At 47.0% G+C, this 19,654-nt stretch overlaps 1 protein-coding gene across 2 annotated transcripts in view; it reads left to right on the forward strand.

Annotated features, from left to right (window-relative positions):
* The window catches only part of LOC144596824 (ADP-ribose glycohydrolase MACROD1-like), a 1,032,359-nt gene that overhangs the window by 961,485 nt on the left and 51,220 nt on the right, over positions 1-19,654 (forward strand). Inside the window, exon 11 of one of the 2 annotated variants that reach the window (XM_078405658.1) lies at positions 14,225-14,311. The exons of the other annotated variant lie outside the window; for it this stretch is intronic. Coding sequence (XP_078261784.1) covers positions 14,225-14,311 — 87 coding nt within the window. The remainder of the gene's footprint in view (positions 1-14,224; positions 14,312-19,654) is intronic. 2 annotated transcript variants of the gene reach the window in all.

Raw genomic sequence — 19,654 nt, forward strand, 5'->3', positions numbered from 1 at the left:
CCTCTGGACCCTCTCCAACACCAACACATCACTCCTCAGAAATGGGGCCCAAAACTGCTCACAATACTCTAAATTTGGTCTTATGAAGCTGCAGCTTTACATGAATGTTTTTATAGTCTAATCCTCTCGAAATAAATGCCAACATTGTGTTTACCTTCCTTGCTACCGATTAGGGTTGCCAACTTACTCACTCCCAAATAAGGGACAGAGGGCGACACACATGACCTCACCCAGCCAGCGGCCACGTGCTCCCGCTCCACCAATGGCCGCCGCCTGGGCCGGGAGACGGATTGCTACGCAACCTCCGTTAGGCAGTGCCTGGCCCTGGCACACTGTCCGGGACTACAGTGGCTCTCGGGCTACAGAGACTGGGCCTACAGTGTCCGGGCCTACACTGTCCAGGCCTACACTGTCCGGGCCTACACTATCCGGGCCTACACTGTCCGGGCCTACACTGTCCGGGCCTACACTGTCCGGGCCTACACTGTCCGGGCCTACACTCTCCGGGCCTACACTCTCCGGGCCTACACTCTCCGGGCCTACAGTGTCCGGGCCTACAGTGTCCGGGCCTACAGTGCCGTCCGGGCCTAATACTGGACAAGGGCGGTCCTGTACGGGTCAAACCAGTTTAGCCCAAAATACGGGATGTCCTGGCTAATACAGGACAGTTGGCAACCCTACTACCGATTCAACTTGCAAATTAATCTTTTCTAGCTAGACCTTTCCACCATAAAGTGTTTGGACAGATTTTTCTAAGTAACTCTATGCCAACCCTGAGAGCCCGTGTAAAATGACATTTCACAGAGGCCATCAAATTTGTCGTGTCAAATCAAAGAATTATATTGCACAAAAAAAGACTATCTAGCCTAATGTATGAAACAATGAGGAGCATTAAATAATTGAACGCTGATGGTCTTTGTCCAAGGCTAGAGGATTCTAAAACTCGATGGCATTGGCTAAAGGTGAGAGGGGAAATGGTTAAGAGGGACCTTAGTGGCAACTTTTTCCACTGAGAATGTAGTCTGCATCTGGAATGAGCTGCCTGAGGAGACTATAGAAGCGGATACAATTATGACCTTTAAATAGACATTTGGATAGATATGCGGATAGGAAGGTTGTCGGCCAAATGTACACAAATGGGACTCGTGGAATTAATTGCCGCAGGCGGCTGTGGTGGCCAAGTCATTGGGTATTTTTACATGGAAACAGAAACAGAAAACAGGTGCAGGAGGAGGCCATTTGGCCCTTCGAGCCAGCACCGCCATTCATTGTGATCATGGCTGATCATCCACAATCAGTAACCCGTGCCTGCCTTCTCCCCATATCCCTTGATTCCACTAGCCCCTCGAGCTTTGTTTAACTCTCTTTATAAATTCATCCAGTGAATTGGCCTCCACTGCCTTCTGTGGCAGAGAATTCCACAAATTCACAACTCTCTGGGTGAAAAAGGTTTTTCTCACCTCAGTTTTAAATGGCCTCCCCTTTATTCTTAGACTGTGTGGCCCCTGGTTCTGGACCCCCCCAACATTGGGAACGTTTTTCCTGCATCTAGCTTAAAGTGGAAATTGGCAGATACTTGTTTGGTAAGGGTGTCAGGGGTTATAGGGATAGGGCAGGAGAATGGGTCGGAGAGGGAAAGATGTTGTAGATGATTGAATAGCGGAATAGACTTGATGGGCCGAATGGCCTACTACTGCTCCTATGCCTTATGTCCAGACTTTCCAATTTGGTTGCCATTTAGAACGGAGATGAGGAAAAACTCCATTTAGAACGGAGATGAGGAAAAACGTTTTCAGTCAGAGAGTTGTGAATCTGTGGAATTCTCTGCCTCAGAAGGCAGTGGAGGCCAATTCTCTGAATGCATTAAAGAGAGAGCTAGATAGAGCTCTTAAGGATAGCGGAGTCAGGGGGTATGGGGAGAAGGCAGGAACGGGGTACTGATTGAGAATGATCAGCCATGATCACATTGAATGGCGGTGCTGGCTCGAAGGGCTGAATGGCCTACTCCTGCACCTATTGTCTATTGTCTATTGACAGGGTGGGCCGAAGGGCCTGTTGTCGTGCTGCACAGCTCTGTAACTCTATGTACTTTGAGGTACACTGAAGTTCTGAGAGAAACTTCCAAATGCAATTAACTATTTGTTTCATCATAACACTTTTATCAGTCAGATTAAGGTATTTATTCACAAAATGCTAGAGTAACTCAGCATGTCAGGCAGCATCTCGGGAGAGAAGGAATGGGCAACGTTTCAGGTCGAGACCCTTCTTCAGTCTGAACAATTTACACTTCTACCAAGCCCATTAGCCTTCAAAACTGCACGTCTTTGGAGTGTGGGAGGAAACCGAAGATTTCCGAGAAAACCCACGCTGGTCACGGGGAGAACGTTCAAACTCCATACAGACAGTGCCCGTAGTCGGGAACGAACCCGGGTCTCTGGCGCTGTAAGGCACCAAGTTCTCCCCGTGGCCGCGTGGGTTTTCTCTGAGATCTTTGGATTCCTCCCAAACTTCAAAGTTGTACAGGTTTGTAGGTTAATTGGCTTGGTAAATGTAAAAGTTGTCCCTAGTGTGTGTAGGATAGCGTTAGTGTGCGGGGATCGCTGGTCGGCGCGGACCCAGTGGGCCGAAAGGGTCTGTTTCCGCGCTGTATCTCCGATCTAAACTAAACTAAATCCGTACTAGTCAAGAATCTATCTGTTTCTGTCTTGGAAATATCCCCTGACTTGGCCCTTCCGTGGGAAAGAATTGCTCTGATTCACAGAAGAGCCGTCTCTCCACGCACTCTAGTCCAGGCGCAACACTTGCCCCGCCTCCCAGGAGTTGGTGTGCGGAAAATCTATCATTTAGCCTAAGTTGCAGAACAGATTTTATGGTCCTGCCACTTCTGTGGTGCAATGAACAAAAATTGTCAATTATCTACGGAAACAAAGGCTTGTGAGATGAATGCACAAGGAACGTAGCCACGTGTAAAATTACCTCCCGCAGGCCTATTATTTATTCTTAAGTTGCTAATATCAGACTCGGCAATTGCCACCATCAATTTCCTTTCGGAGACAAGTCTTCTCAGCACAGCTTTTCAACCCCATTATTGTTCATGGAAGTCAGTCAAGCCTCATTGACAATACCATCTCTAGAGGACATGGATAGGTGACGTTTCAGGTCGGAAGCCCTCCCTCAGACTGAAGAAGGGTCCCGACCCGAAACGTCTCCTATCCATGTCCTCCAGATTTGCTGCCTCACCCATTGAATTACTCCAGCACTTGTATGGTTTTTTTTCAAATCACCCTTCTGTAGTTCCTACGCATCTCTAATGGAACCCGAGTTCTTTTCTTGGGCAGCTGACAACCCAGTGGTATGAATGTTGATGTCTCTTACTTCAAGTAACCCTTGCATCCCTTCCCTCTCCGTCCCACACCCACCCTAGTCATCGCACTAGTTTCACTGTCATCCCGTAGAGTTTCACTACCTGCATTGTCGGGTTTAGTTTAGTATAGAGGTACAGCGCGGAAACAGGCCCTTTTGGCCCACCGGGTCCGCGCCGACCAGCGATCCCCGCACATTAACACCATCCTACACCCACTAGGGACAACTTTTTTTCACATTTACCAAGCCAATTAATCTACAACCACGCAGGCCACGGGGAGAACGTACAAACTCCGTGCAGACAGCACCCGTAGTTGGGATGGAACCCGGGTCTCCGGCGCTGCATTCGCTGTAAGGCAGCAACTCTACCGCTGCGCCACCGTGCCAGCCTTTTGGGGAGAAGGCAGGAGAATGGGGTTAGGAGGGGGATAATAGATCAGCCATGATTGAATGGGGAGTAGACTTGATGGGCCGAACGGCCTAATTCTGCTCCTCTTACTTATGAGCTTAGGTATAACCAAAGATACTAGAGGAACAAGATAGACCACTCGACCCTAAAAACCGTAGTACGTCATGGCGCCATTTTAGTAGGCAGAAACTTGCAGAAACATTTAAAAAGAAAAATAACAAAAAATCTGTGAATTGATAGATGAGATATATCCTGCATTTTAATGGTATCATCACACATATTGATTACACCGCGAGAGGCATAGCGCACGGCGGGTTTTGCCTACTAAAATGGCGGACGTTACGTGGTCTCCAAATTTGAGGAATTTCCTGGCAGGTTGTGTGATCTTAAAGTCCCTGCATATTCACTTAGAATTTAATAATGGAAACACCAAATTTCATCTGACTTTAAGACCGTACAGTGTCCGGGCCTACAGCGTCCGGGCCTACAGCGTCCGGGCCTACAGCGTCCGGGCCTACAGCGTCCGGGCCTACAGCGTCCGGGCCTACAGCGTCCGGGCCTTCTTGATTAGTACCGGTGTCAGGGGTTATGGGGGAGAAGGCAGGAGAATGGGGTTCGGAGGGGAAGATAGATCAGCCATGATTGAATGGCGGTGCACTCGATGGGCCGAATGGTCTACATCTGCTCGTGTGACTTATGAACTTGTGAAGTAGGGGTCTTGGAGATGTGGTAGTCAGTGGGACTAGCGTAACCGCACCTGGAGTACTGTGTGCAGTTTTGGTCTCCAAATTTGAGGAAGGATATTCTTGCTATTGAGGGCGTACAGCGTAGGTTTACTAGGTTAATTCCCGGAATGGCGGGACTATCATATGTTGAAAGACTGGAGCGACTAGGCTTGTTTACACTGGAATTTAGAAGGATGAGAGGAGATCTTATCGAAACGTATAAGATTATTAAGGGGTTGGACACGTTAGAGGCAGGAAACATGTTCCCAATGTTGGGGGAGTCCAGAACAAGGGGCCACAGTTTAAGAATAAGGGGTAGGCCATTTAGAACTGAGATGAGGAAAAACTTTTTCAGTCAGAGAGTTGTGAATCTGTGGAATTCTCTGCCTCAGAAGGCAGTGGAGGCCAATTCTCTGAATGCATTCAAGAGAGAGCTAGATAGAGCTCTTAAGGATAGCGGAGTCAGGGGGTATGGGGAGAAGGCAGGAACGGGGTACTGATTGAGAATGATCAGCAATGATCACATTGAATGGCGGTGCCGGCTCGAAGGGCCGAATGGCCTCCTCCTGCACCTATTGTCTATTGTCTATTAACACACTGTACAATGGGGGCTTACCTATTTCACTTCTGAAACTTGACGCTGTAAAAGTCAATTTCATAATCCCTTCGTCAACTTGAAGGGACAAAATTGAGATCATAACGTCACCTAATAAACCCGTGTCTGCATGCTCCCAATTTCCTGGCAGGTTGTGTTATCTTAAATTCCCTGCATATTCACTTAGAATTTAATAACGGAACCGCTAAATTTCATCAGACTTTAAGACCGTAATAATATTTGACTTAACCTGGTGCAATTTCATAAATTGAAGTGAATTCGACCTTACTGAAGATTAGGAATTCTATTTTTTGAAGTGGGGACCAGAGTTGGAAGTTGATTGATAAAAGAACCAGAGGTGACACTAGGAATGTTTTACACCCACAATGATTGCCAACCTGCTGAATGAATCAGTGATAGAAACATATTCAACAGTTATTTCAAAAGAAAGTCACAGAAACAAACGAAAGGGCAAATCAAATCTCGTGCGATGTGGAAAAGAAAGCACACAGAAAGGAATTAATTGGGTGGCTCAATCCAAAAAGCAAATGGCATCTTATGTGTTTAGTTTAGTTTAGTTTAGAGATACAGCGCGGAAACAGGCCCTTCGGCCCACCGGGTCTGCACCGACCAGCGATCCCCGCACATTAGCACTATCCTACACACACTAGGGACAATTTACACTCATACCAAACCAATTAACCTACAAACCTGCACGTCTTTGGAGTGTGGGAGGAAACCGAAGATCTCGGAGGAAACCGAAGATCTCGGAGGAAACCTACGCAGGTCACGGGGAGAGCATATAAACTCCCTACAGACAGCACCCGTAGTCGGGATCAAACCCTGAGTCTCTGGCGCTGTGAGGCAGCAACTCTACCGCTGCTCCACCGTGCCGCCACGTGTCGTAGCGTTGTACAAATCCACCCTGCAATCCACAGAAATTAGATACTTTATTGCACAGATTCCGTTCGAGATATGGCATCGCCTATCAACGGGACTGTTGCAAAAAGCACAGAGTGTTTGAGTAACTCAGCGGGTCAGGCAGCATTTCTGGAGGACATGGATAGGTAACGTTTCACAGGGTGCTGGAGTAACTCAGCGGGTCGGGCAGCATCTGTGGAGAACATGGATAGGTGATGTTTCACAGAGTGCTGGAGTAACTCAGCGGGTCGGGCAGCATCTCTGGAGAACATGGATAGATGATGTTTCACAGAGTGCTGGAGTAACTCAGCGGGTCGGGCAGCATCTCTGGAGGACATGGATAAGTGACGTTTTGGGTCAAGACCCTTCTTCAAATTGATCGTAGTGATGGGAGTAAACTGGAAGAGAGGCAGGGGTGAGACAAAGCCGGGCAAGTGATTGGCAGATAGGTGCACAAGAGCTAGAAATGAAAATAATAGGGCGGCACGGTAGCGCAGCGGTAGAGTTGCTGCTTTACAGCGAATGCAGCGCCGGAGACTCAGGTTCGATCCTGACTACGGGTGCTGCACTGTAAGGAGTTTGTACGTTCTCCCCGTGACCTGCGTGGGTTTTCTCCGAGATCTTCGGTTTCCTCCCACACTCCAAAGATGTACAGGTATGTAGGTTAATTGGCTGGGTAAATGTAAAAATTGTCCCTAGTGGGTGTAGGATAGTGTTAATGTACGGGGATCACTGGGCGGCACGGACTTGGAGGGCCGAAAAGGCCTGTTTCCGGCTGTAGATATATGATATGATATGCATTGAAGCTTGGTTTGTGGAACAGCTCCTTTCAGGACCGTAGGAAATTACAGAGAATTGTGGACACAGCCCAGACCATCACACAAACCAACCTTCTTGAAGAAGGGTCTCTAGCCGAAACGTCACCCATTCCTTCTCTCCAGAGATGCTGCCTGACCCGCTGAGTTACTCCAGCATTTTGTGTCTCCCTTCAATTGACTCCATTTACACCTCACGCTGCCTCGGCAAGGCCAGCAGCATAATCAAGGACCAGTCTCACCCCGGCCACTCCCTCTTCTCCCCTCTCCCATCGGGCAAAAAGGTACAGAAGTGTGAAAACGCACACCCCCAGGTTCAGGGACAGTTTCTTCCCAGCTGTTATCGGGCAACTGAATCATCCCACCACAACTAGAGAGCAGTGCTGAAACTACTGTGTTGGAAGGAACTGCAGATGCTGGTTTAAACCGAAGATAGACACAAAAAGCTGGAGTAGCTCAGCGGGACAGGCAGCATCTCTGGAGAGAAGGAATGGGTGACATTTCGGGTCGAGACCTTTCTTCAGTGCTGAACTCTATCATTGGTGTCCCTCGGACTATCCTTGATCGGACTTTGCTGGCTTTACCTTGCACTAAACGTTATTCCCTTATCATGTATCTGTACACTGTAAACGGCTCGATTGTAATCGTGTAGTGTCTTTCCGCTGACTGGTTAGCACGCAACAAAACGCCTTTCACTGCATGTGACAATAAACAAAAATTGAACCTGATGTGTATGGGATGTGGGAGGAAACGGGAGCAGATGCTGGTTTCCCCAGCATGTTGTGCTTTGCTCAGGAATCTAGGTCTGCGGTCTCTTGTGTCTCCGTATCGTTTTGTGGTCCTGGTGTAGACAGGCGAGAAGCTTTCAGAGAATGCATGAACTCTACAACACAAGAGTCAGGAGAGTTTCATCGTCATCGGTACCGACAATGGGACGCTGAAACGCTTGCTTGCACCAGCATAACAGGTCTAAACCGATCAGCCAAAACATTATGACCCGATGAGCCAAAACATTATGACCACCTGCCTAATATGCTGTTGGTCCTCCGTGTGCAGCCCCATACACAGCAGGGTGCGATGCACTGTGACTATGGCAGCTGTCTCTAAGGAGTTTGTAGGTTCTCCCCATGATCTGCGTGGGTTTTCTCCGGGTGCTCCGGTTTCCTTCCACGCTCGAAAGACGTGCAGGTTTGTCGGTTAATGGGCTTGATATAAATGTAAATTGTCTCCAGTGTGTGTAGGATAGTGTTAATGTGCGGGGATCGCTGGTCGGGACGGACTCGGTGGGCCGAAGGGCCTGTATCCACGCTGTATCTATCAACCAAACTAAATTAAAATTCACAAAGAGAAGGTCTAACTCTTGCAATCCATGCAGAGGGAGACCATAGTTATCCATTAGTGGAGGAACATAACTGCAGATGCTGGTACAAATCGAAGGTATCACAAAATGCTGGAGTAACTCAGCAGGTCAGGCAGCATCTGGGAGAGAGGGAATGGGTGACGTTTCGGGTCAAGACCCTTCTTCGGACTGATCCGTTTCGGATTGAGGCTCTTCTTCAGTCTGAAGAAGGGTCTCGACCCGAAACGTCACCCATTCCCTCTCTCCTAGATGCTGCCTGACCTGCTGAGTTACTCCAGCATTTTGTGATACCATAGTTATCCAGTACGCCACTCCCCGTAGCATGTGACTGAACCAACCACTCCCAACCACTAGAGAGCAGTCGTGAACCACTTCCGACTTCATTGGAGACCCTCTGACTACTTCTGATCGGACTTTACTGGCTTGACCTTGTTATTCACGTTATTCCCTTTATCCTGTATCAGTACACTGTGGACAGCTCGATTGCAACCACGTATTTGTCTTTCCGCTGACTGGTTGGCACGCAACAAAAGCTTGTCACTGTACCTTGGGACACGTAACGATAGACAATAGACAATAGGTGCAGGAGTAGGCCGTTCGACCCTTCGAGCCAGCACCGCCATTCACTGTGATCATGGCTGATCATCCACAATCAGTACCCCGTTCTTGCCTTCTCCCCGTACCCCCTGACTGATTTAGAGATACAGCGCGGAAACAGGCCCTTCGGCCCACCGAGTCCGCGCCGCCCAGCGATCCCCGCACATTAACATTATCCTGCACACACTAGGGACAATTTTTACATTTGCCCAGTCAATTAACCTACATACCTGCACGTCTTTGGAGTGTGGGAGGAAACTGAAGATCTCGGAGAAAACCCACGCAGGTCACGGGGAGAACGTACAAACTCCGTGCAGACGGCGCCCGTAGTCGGGATCGAACATGAGTCTCCGGCGCTGCATTCGCTGTAAGGCAGCAACGCTACCGCTGCGCCACCGTGCCGCCCTTTGAGAGCTCTATCTAACTCTCTCTTAAAACCAACTAAATAAACTAAACTGAACTCAAAACCAAACTCAACTCTGAGTTCAGCTGCAGTTTGCTCCGCGGGTTTGCTCTGATGCTCTGCTCTTTAAAAAAAAAATTATTCCTCATTCACCTCAGGCTGGACGTAAAATTTACTGCTGGTGTACGATGTTAATAAAAATCACATATAATTGTCATCTTTGTCCATCATGCAGCCTGGGTTAGCATCGCACTTACACAGAGTGCAAATTAGACAGCGTCTGATTGATGCAAGCATGAGGTGCAAATTAACAAACACCACGACGGTAAGATAAATATAATGAATCCGGCTGTTGTTGTCAGCAAAATAAACCAATTAATAGCAAACAAATTGGACTTGTGTAAACAATCTTTGAGCATCCTTTCCTGCACGTCCCCAGTTTCTCCACCAAGCTGAATGTTAAGATCTGAACAATAGGGGCGGTCACGGTGGCGCAGCGGTAGAGTTGCCGCCTTACAGCGAATGCAGCGCCGGAGACCCGGGTTCCATCCCGACTGCGGGCACTGTCTGTACGGAGTTTGTACGTTCTCCCCGTGACCTGCGTGGGTTTACTCCCAGATCTTCGGTTTCCTCCCACACTCCAGAGACGTGCAGGTTTGTAGGTTTATTGGCTGGGCAAATGTTTTAAAAAAATTGTCCCTAGTGTGTGTAGGATAGTGTTAATGTGCTGGAATCATTGGTCAGCGCGGACCCGGTGGGCCGAAGGGCCTGTTTCCGCGCTGCATCTCTAAACTAAACTAAACTAAATATAAAATTATATGACTAGGCTTATATACACTGGAATTTAGAGGATGAGAGGGGATCTTATCGAAACCTATAAGATTATTAAGGGGTTGGACACGTTAGAGACAGGAAACATGTTCCCAATGTTGGGGGAGTCCAGAACCAGGGGCCACAGTTTAAGAATAAGGGGTAGGCCATTTAGAACGGAGATGAGGAAAACCTTTTTCAGTCAGAGAGTTGTGAATCTGTGGAATTCTCTGCCTCAGAAGGCAGTGGAGGCCAGTTCTCTGAATGCATTTAAGAGAGAGCTAAATAGAGCTCTTAAGGATAGCGGAGTCAGGGGGTATGGGGAAAAGGCAGGAACGGGGTACTGATTGTGAATGATCAGCCATGATCACATTGAATGGCCGTGCTGGCTCGAAGGGCCGAATGGCCTACTCCTGCACCTATTGTCTATTGTCTATTGAGATGAGGAAGAATTTCATTAGTCAGAGAGTGGTGAATCTGTGGAATTCTCTGCCACAGAAGGCTGTGGAGGCCAATTTACTGGATGTTTTCAAGAGAGAATTAGATATGGCTCTTCGGGCTAAAGGAATCATGTGATATAGACAATAGACAATAGGTGCAGGAGGAGGCCATTCGGCCCTTCGAGCCATTCAATGTGATCATGGCTGATCATTCTCAATCAGTATGGGGAGAAAGCAGGAACGGGGTACTGATTAGGCTGTGGAGGCCAAATCAACGGATGTTTTTAAGGTGGAGATTTTCAGATTCTTGTTTAGTACGGGTGTCAGGGGTTACGGGGAGAAGGCAGGAGAATGGGGTTGAGAGGGAAAGATAGATCAGCCATGATTGAATGGTGGTGTAGACTCGATGGGCGACTGGCCTAATTCTGCTCCTACAACTTATGAATTTATAATAGAGACAGCACAATGATGCTGCTTGTAGTGCTGGTGGGCCATTGGGCCATTGTGTGTCCCACATTTCTTTGATTATCGTTGCATGTTTTCTTGAAAATCTGTGGAATTCTCTGCCTCAGAAGGCAGTGGAGGCCAATTCTCTGAATGCATTCAAGAGAGAGCTAGATAGAGCTCTTAAGGATAGCGGAGTCAGGGGGTATGGGGAGAAGGCAGGAACGGGGTACTGATTGAGAATGATCAGCCATGATCACATTGAATGGCGGTGCTGGCTCGAAGGGCCGAATGGCCTCCTCCTGCACCTATTGTCTATTGTCTATTGTCTATTAATTTCTCCACCTGAGATACCTCCACCTGAAACGTCACCTATTCCTTTTCTCCAGAGATACTGTCTGACCCGCTGAGTTACTCCAGCTTTTTGTGTATCTATAGAATTACGGCTTTGCAGCTGCAGAAGAGTGCAGATTTTGAAAAAAGCAATGAGGTTGGTTGGGAGATCCGGACTGCACCTTAGTTTATAAGATTATATCTTTGTCCCGCCCCCCCTGACATCAGTCTGAAGAAGGTTCTCGACCCGAAACGTTACCCATTCCTTCTCTCCGGAGATGCTGCCTGACCCGCTGAGTTACTCCAGCACTTTGTGATATTTTCGATTTGTACCAGCATCTGCAGTTATTTTCCTACACAGATATATATATCATACTTATATCTACGATTGCCACCCAGGCCTCCTCTGTACATGTGGAGACTTGCTCTTTGTTTAGAGATACAGCGCGGAAACAGGCCCTTTTGGCCCACCAGGTCCGCGCCGACCAGTGATCCCCGCACACTCCACCCACTAGGGACAATTGTTTTTACATTTACCAAGCCAATTAACCTACAAACCTGCACGTCTTTGGAGTGTGGGAGGAAACCGAAGATCTCGGAGAAAACCCACACAGGTCACGGGGAGAACGTACAAACTACGTACAGACAGCACCCGTAGTCGGGATGGAACCCGGGTCTCCAGTGCTGTGAGGCAGCAACTCTACCGCTGCGCCACCGTGCCACCCTTAGCTTATATACACTGGAATTTAGAAGGATCTTATCGAAACATATAAGATTATTAAGCGGTTGGACACGTTAGAGGCAGGAAACATGTTCCCAATGTTGGGGGAGTCCAGAACAAGGGGCCACAGTTTAAGAATAAGGGGTAGGCCATTTAGAACAGAGATGAGGAACAACTTTGTCAGTCAGAGAGTTGTGAATCTGTGGAATTCCCTGCCTCAGAAGGCAGTGGAGGCCAATTCTCTGAATGCATTCAAGAGAGAGCTAGATAGAGCTCTTAAGGATAGCGGAGTCAGGGGGGTATGGGGAGAGGGCAGGAATGGGGTACTGATTGAGAATGATCAGCCATGATCACATTGAATGGCGGTGCTGGCTCGAAAGGCCGAATGGCCTACACCTGCACCTATTGTCTATTGTCTATTGTCTATTAACACACTGTACAATGGGGGCTTACCTATTTCACTTCTGAAACTTGGCGCTGTAGAAGTCATACCTTTATCTCCGATTGTCACCCAGGCCTCCTCTGTACATGTGAGGACTTGCTCTTTGAAAGCTCTATCCTCTGCATGGTGCAGTGGTTGAACAGAGATGGGTTGGCGTATGTCTGTGTGAACGTTTGCCCGTAAAGGCGTGCAGGTTTTACTCCATCCTGTAAGACCAGCTGAACTGATTACTGGCACAAAGAGTACACTCTTAGTTGTAAGTCCTTACAAACACTGCCATTCTCATCCCCACTCTGTCAGCTATGATAAATGCTGCTGCCATTCCTACAGAACTTCCTCATCAGAAGCACAATACCGAGTGGAAGCAAAGAAACAAACTGTGAGACGTGGGCAGATCATGCCTTATTGGATGGTTTCATCACGCACAATTATTCATATTTTGTGTAAATTAGTCGGATACAACATCAAAAAAGCATAATTGCTTTTGATATTATTCACAATAGTAGATTGGCACACTTGGATTTCATTAAATTACATTTGTATTCATCTATCCGTTCCAGATTGGTTAAGTCCAAATGGAATTAAGAACTTGTTCATGGATTTTATACGGCTCATGAGAAATACATTGGTACATACCTCAGAAAATATAAATCATCGTTTGTTCATGCCTTCTAATAACGCATTGTGCATTTATCAGGACATTTATATCACATGTTTCTCCAGGCAATGCATAACCATTTTTCATCTTTAAGAGCTTTTGTGTCGAGTTTTTATGTTGTTTTATTACTTGCTGGGTGTGTGAGAGAGGCAGAACAGGCTGCATTTTCTTATCTGGCAGCCCCACTGTCATGATCATTGAAATGGACACATCATAAGATCATCAGGTCATAAGCGATAGGAGCAGAAATAGGCCATTCGGCCCATCAAGTCTACTCCGCCATTCAATCATGGCTGATCTATCTCTCCCTCCCAACCCCGTTTCCCTTCTCCCCATAACTAGGCTTGTATACGCTGGAATTTAGAAGGATGAGAGGGGATCTTATTGAAACATATAAGATTATTAAGGGGTTGGACACGTTAGAGGCAAGAAACATGTTCCCAATGTTGGGGGAGTCCAGAACCAGGGGCCACAGATTAAGAATAAGGGCCATTTAGAACAGAGATGAGGAAAAACTTTTTCAGTCAGAGCGTTGTAAATCTGTGGAATTCTCTGCCTCAGAAAGCAATGGAGGCCAATTCTCTAGATACTTTCAAGAAAGAGTTAGATAGAGCTCTTAAAGATAGCGGAGTCAGCTGGTATGGGGAGAAGGCAGGAACAGGGTACTGATTGTGAATGATCAGCCATTATCACATTGAATGGTGGTGCTGGCTCGAGGGCCTACTCCTGCACCTATTGTCTATAACCTCTGACACCTGTACTAATCAAGAATCTATCTACTCTCTGCCTTAAATATATCCACTGACTTGTGGCCTCCACAGCCTTCTGTGGCAAAGAATTCCACAGATTCACCACCCTCCAACTAAAGAAATTCCTCCTCATCTCCTTCCTAAAAGAACGTCCTTTAATTCTGAGGCTAGACTCTCCCACTAGTGGAAACATCCTCTCCACATCCACTCTATCCAGGCCTTTCACTATTCTGTACGTTTCAATGTGCTCAATGTGCTAAACTCCAGCGAGTACAGGCCCAGTGCCGACAAAGGCTGGGCAGAAAACAACAGGAGATTGCCTTATAGAAAGGAGGTAGGCTATATAATGGATTCAATCAAGTCACTTTGATGACAGGGAGACACACAAATCAAGGTAAGAATTGCTTTCAATCCTGTGCTGTGCTCTTTCCTTTCTCAGATGATGAAGACCTAAATGCAAACTCCCCTTCTTCAAAGAAGTACGGAAACAAAGAGTCTGTGGAAAAGAATGATGATAAGATTGAAGGTATGAGATATTTATTGAAGGTGGTAATAAACGGCCTCCATTTGATCTCTTACCATTGTGAGTTTACGATGGTGAATAGTCAGTTTTTCTATTGGAAGAGTCAGGAAAGATGCACAGCTTTCTGCCAATCAACATGTGAGGACGCATTTGGAATTGGTTCTTTGATCTTGATAAAGAGCATTCAATCCATAACGTGCGGCCATTAATAATCTTCAAGTGTTGGAAAATACCTCGATGACATTTGTTAATAACAGGTGCTTTCAAGATATTTCACCTGCATGTAGCTCAAAGGTTTCGTTTAGTTTAGAGATACAGAGCGGAAACGCCCTTCGGCCCACCGGGTCCGCGCCGACCAGCGATCCCCGCACACTAACACTATCCTACACACACTGGGGTCGATTCTTCATTTAGACCAAGCCAATCAACCTACAGCCCCGTACGTCTTTGTAGTGTGGGAGGAAACCGAAGATCTTCGAGAAAACCCACACAGTTCACGGGGAGAACGTAACTCAGCGGGTCAGGCAGCATCTCTGGAGAACGTGGGGGTGGGGGGAATAGGTGGCGTTTCGGGCCAGACTATCCATGTTCTCCAGAGGTGCTGCCTGACCCGCTGAGTTACTCCAGCACTCTGTGAAACGTCACCTATCCATGTTCTCCACAGATGCTGCCTGACCCGCTGAGTTACTCCAGCACTCTGTGAAACGTCACCTATCCATGTTCTCCACAGATGCTGCCTGACCCGCTGAGTTACTCCAGCACTCTGTGAAACGTCACCTATCCATGTTCTCCACAGATGCTGCCTGACCTGCTGAGTTACTCCAGCACTCTGTGAAACGTTGCCTGTCCACATTCTCCAGAGATGCTGCCTGACCCGCTGAGTTACTCCAGCACTCTGTGAAACGTCACCTATCCATGTTCTCCAGAGATGCTGCCTGATCCGCTGAGTTACTCCAGCACTCTGTGAAACGTCACCTATCCATGTTCTCCAGAGATGCTGCCTGACCCGCTGAGTTACTCCAGCACTCTGTGAAACGTCACCTATCCATGTTCTCCAGAGATGCTGCCAGACCTGCTGAGTTACTCCAGCACTCTGTGAAACGTCGTCTGTCCATGTTCTCCAGAGATGCTGCCTGACCCGCTGAGTTGCCCCAGCATTCTGTGTCTTCTGCCTTGACAAATATTGACTGCAACAACCTCCCTGTTTTCTTCCTACGGTAAACTTTATGTAACGTGAATCCTGCCTTACGACATGACAATCAGTGCGACAGATGTAAGGAGCAACTTCAGCCTTGAGAAGGAACAACATCGAACCAGCTGCTGTGGGAGCAGAGATCACAGAGCATTGGTCCCAAAGCGGTCTCCGTAACTTGGCAAAGGATGTTTCAATCTACATTTTCCACCGTTTGTTCAGTTCCCCAGCGTCTCCACAAAGGAAATGTGAAGGAAAGGGGCCAAATAATAACATCACAGATTTATGCACCACACCATCTTGAACGAGGCTGGTACTAATTAGTCAACAGTGTTTACATTGTCACGTGTCCCAGATAGAACAATGACATTCTTACTTGCAGCAGCACAACACAATATGTAAACATGGTGCACTGTAAACTATATAATAAACGAGAGAGAAAAAACTGTTCAGTGTGTATATATGTACACGTACCATACATATACGTGTATAGATCATATATATATACACATACGTACACACAAAAAAACACAATTGCACAATAGTGCAATTATAACAATGATAGTCTATGTAGTTTTAGATTTTAGATAGTCCAGGTATATTTAAGGGCAGGATGGAAATTGGAAGTGAAATGTATACTTCATCATTTAGATAATCATTTCCATATGAAAGCAAAAATAATATTACTGTGACAAAATGGAAGACAAAAACTAGCTACTGGAGATTTTTTTTTTAGGTTTAGATTTAGAGATACAGCGCAGAAACAGGCCCTTCAGCCCACCGGGTCCGCGCCGCCCAGCGATCCCCGCACACTAACACCATCCTACACCCACTAGGGACAATTTTTACTTTTGCCCAGCCAATTAACCTACGTACCTGTACGTCTTTGGAGTGTGGGAGGAAACCGAAGATCTCGGAGAAAACCCACGCAGGTCACGGGGAGAACGTACAAACTCCGTACAGACGGCGCCCGTAGTCAGGATCGAACCGGAGTCTCCGGCGCTGCATTCGCTGTAAGGCGGCAACTCTACCGCTGCGCCACCGTGACCGCCCTAGTTCAGAGGTTATTTGAGGTTGTCGTGTTTAATAGCCGAATGGCTGCAGGAAAGAAGCTGTTCCTGAACCTGGACATTACAGTTTTCAGTTAAGCACTCTTGCTATTTTGTCAGGGGGTTTAGTGTACTTTTACTTTAGTTTATTGAACGAATGAATGAATGAATGAATGAATGAATGAATGAATGAATGAATGAATGGAATGGATGAATGAAGGAATGGATGGATGGATGGATGATGAATGAATACTTTATTGTCACATGCACCACAAATAATAGGTGCAGGGGGAGGCCATTCTGCCCTTCGAGCCAGCACCGCCATTCAATGTGATCATGGCTGATCATTCTCAATCAGTACCCCGTTCCTGCCTTCTCCCCATACCCCCTGACTCCGCTATCCTTAAGAGCTCTATCTAGCTCTCTCTTGAATGCATTCAGAGAATTGGCCTCCACTGCCTTCTGAGGCAGAGAATTCCACAGATTCACAACTCTCTGACTGAAAAAGTTTTTCCTCATCTCAGTTCTAAATGGATACCCAAGGTATGATACCCAAGGTATGCAAACAGTCACCACATAAAGGGTGACGCCAAAGTTGCAAAGCATCCCGCGCCAGGTCCTCCTTTGTTCCCAACCCTCACCCCTCTCTGCGGTCCCCCCACACTCCGGGATGCAGGAACAATGTTCCCAATGTTGGGGGGAGTCCAGAACCAGGGGCCACACAGTCTTAGAATAAAGGGGAGGTCATTTAAAACTGAGGTGAGACGGAACTTTTTCACCCAGAGAGTTGTGAATTTGTGAAATTCTCTGCCACAGAGGGCAGTGGAGACCAATTCACTGGATGAATTTAAGAGAGAGTTAGATAGAGCTCTAGGGGCTAGCGGAATCAAGGGATATGGGGAGAAGGCAGTCATGGGTTACTGATTGTGGATGATCAGCCATGATCACAATGAATGGCGGTGCTGGCTCGAAGGGCCAAATGGCTTCCTCCTGCACCTATTTTCTATGTCTGATCCTGTCCAAATCTCATGACCATCACAGATACTAAATTATGACCTGTTTCGGCCTGGAGCACATCTTCAGTCCAGACCTGAAACATCTCTTATCCTAAACAAATTTGACAAGATTGCTTAAGAACAAAAAGTTTCAGGAAAATGTTTACTGAGTTACTGGCCTCAGTATCTGGGAAAACCCAAAAGTCCAGAGTGTTTAACATAGAAACGTGGAAAATAGGTGCAGGAGTAGGCCATTCGGACCTTCAAAGCCAGCATCACCATTTAATATGATGGACAATAGACAATAGGTGCAGGAGGAGGCCATTCGGACCTTCGAACCAGCACCGCCATTCAATATGATCATGGCTGATCATTCTCAATCAGTACCCCGTTCCTGCTTTCTCCCCATATTCCTTGATTCCGTTAGCCCTAAGAGCTAAATCTAACTCTCTCTTGAAAACATCCAGTGAATTGACCTCCACCGCCTTCTGAGGCAGAGAATTCCACAGATTCACAACTTTCTGGGTGAGAAAAGATTTTCCTCATCTCCGTCATAAATGGCCTACCCCTTATTCTTAAACTGTGGCCCCTGGTTCTGGACTCCCCCAACATTGGGAACATTTTTCCTGTCCAATCCTTTCAGAATTTTATATGTCATATGCCACATATATGTTATATGTTATAAGAATTTTAATTGTCAAATGTCCCAACAATGGAACGACGACATTCTTACTTGGAGCAGCTTGTCAGGCTCATCAAAATGCAAATAGACATATTATAATATAATAATATACTAACATAAACATATAATAATCAACAATACAATAAATGAATAACCATAGTACTAGGTATCCACACAGTGCAAAATCACAGTCTGTAGTACAACCAACTATACGACCTATACTATAGAGATTTAGACATTCAGCGCAGAAACAGGCCCTTCGGCCCACCAAGTCCAGCTGACCAGCGATCACTAGCACGATGCTACACACACTAGGGAAAATGGACCAGCCATGAGCACAATGAATGGCGGTGCTGGCTCAAAGGGCCGAATGGCCTCCTCCTGCACCTCCTATGTTTCTATGACCCTCTTTGATCCCGGTAGGCGCGTCCTCCAGCTCCCATGTGGCCCGTCCTTCAACGCCAGAGTCCTCCATGTCACGTGTACCGAGGTACAGTGAAAAGCTTTCGTTGCTTTTGTGCTGACCAGTCAGTGGAAAGATAACACAGGATTACAATCGAGCCGTCCACAGTGTACAGATACATGATAAGGGAATAACGTTTAGTGCAAGGTGAAGCCAGCAAAGTCCGATCAAGGATAGTCCGAGGGTCACCAATGAGGTAGATAGTAGTTCAGCACTGCTCTCTGGTTGTGGTGGGATGGTTCAGTTGCCTGATAACAGCCGGGGAGAAACTGTTCCTGAATCTGGAGGTGTGCGTTTTCACACTTCTGTACCTCTTGACCGATGGGAGAGGGGAGAAGAGGGAGTGGCCGGGGTGAGGCTGGTCCTGAAAGGGTAGATTAATATCACAGAACAAGTAACTTGGAAATTAGACACAGAGTGCTGGAGTAACTCAGCGGGCCAGGCAGCATCTCTGGAAAGCTTGGAGAGCTGACGTTTTGAATCGGGACACTTCTTCAGACTGATTGCAGAGTGGGGTGTGAGATGGAAAGCTAGAATAGAGGAGGGGCAGGACAACGCTTGGTAAATAACGGGTGGTGACAGGTTGTGAGGGGAGGAGGGTTGACAGGCAGATCATTGGACAAGAGTGAGAGATGAACAAACAATGTCGAGTGTCTCAACCCGAAACGTCACCTATCCATGTTCTCCAGAGAAGCTGCCTGACCCGCTGAGTTACTCCAGCACTCTGTGAAATGTCACCTGTCCATGTTCTCCAGAGATGCTGCCTGACCCGCTGAGTTACTCCGGCACGCTGTGTCTATCTTCAGTAATCCTAGCAATGCTAGCGGACAGGATGTGTGTTTGTTTAATGTTATAGTTATTATAGCACTATTATAGTTTGTTTTTTTGTGTGTACGTTATGTGTGTGTGTGTATATATATATATGCATGTGCATGTGTGTATATATATATATATATGTGTGTGGG

Source organism: Rhinoraja longicauda, chromosome 9 (assembly GCF_053455715.1).
Source record: "Rhinoraja longicauda isolate Sanriku21f chromosome 9, sRhiLon1.1, whole genome shotgun sequence".
NCBI classification, from domain to species: domain Eukaryota; kingdom Metazoa; phylum Chordata; class Chondrichthyes; order Rajiformes; family Arhynchobatidae; genus Rhinoraja; species Rhinoraja longicauda.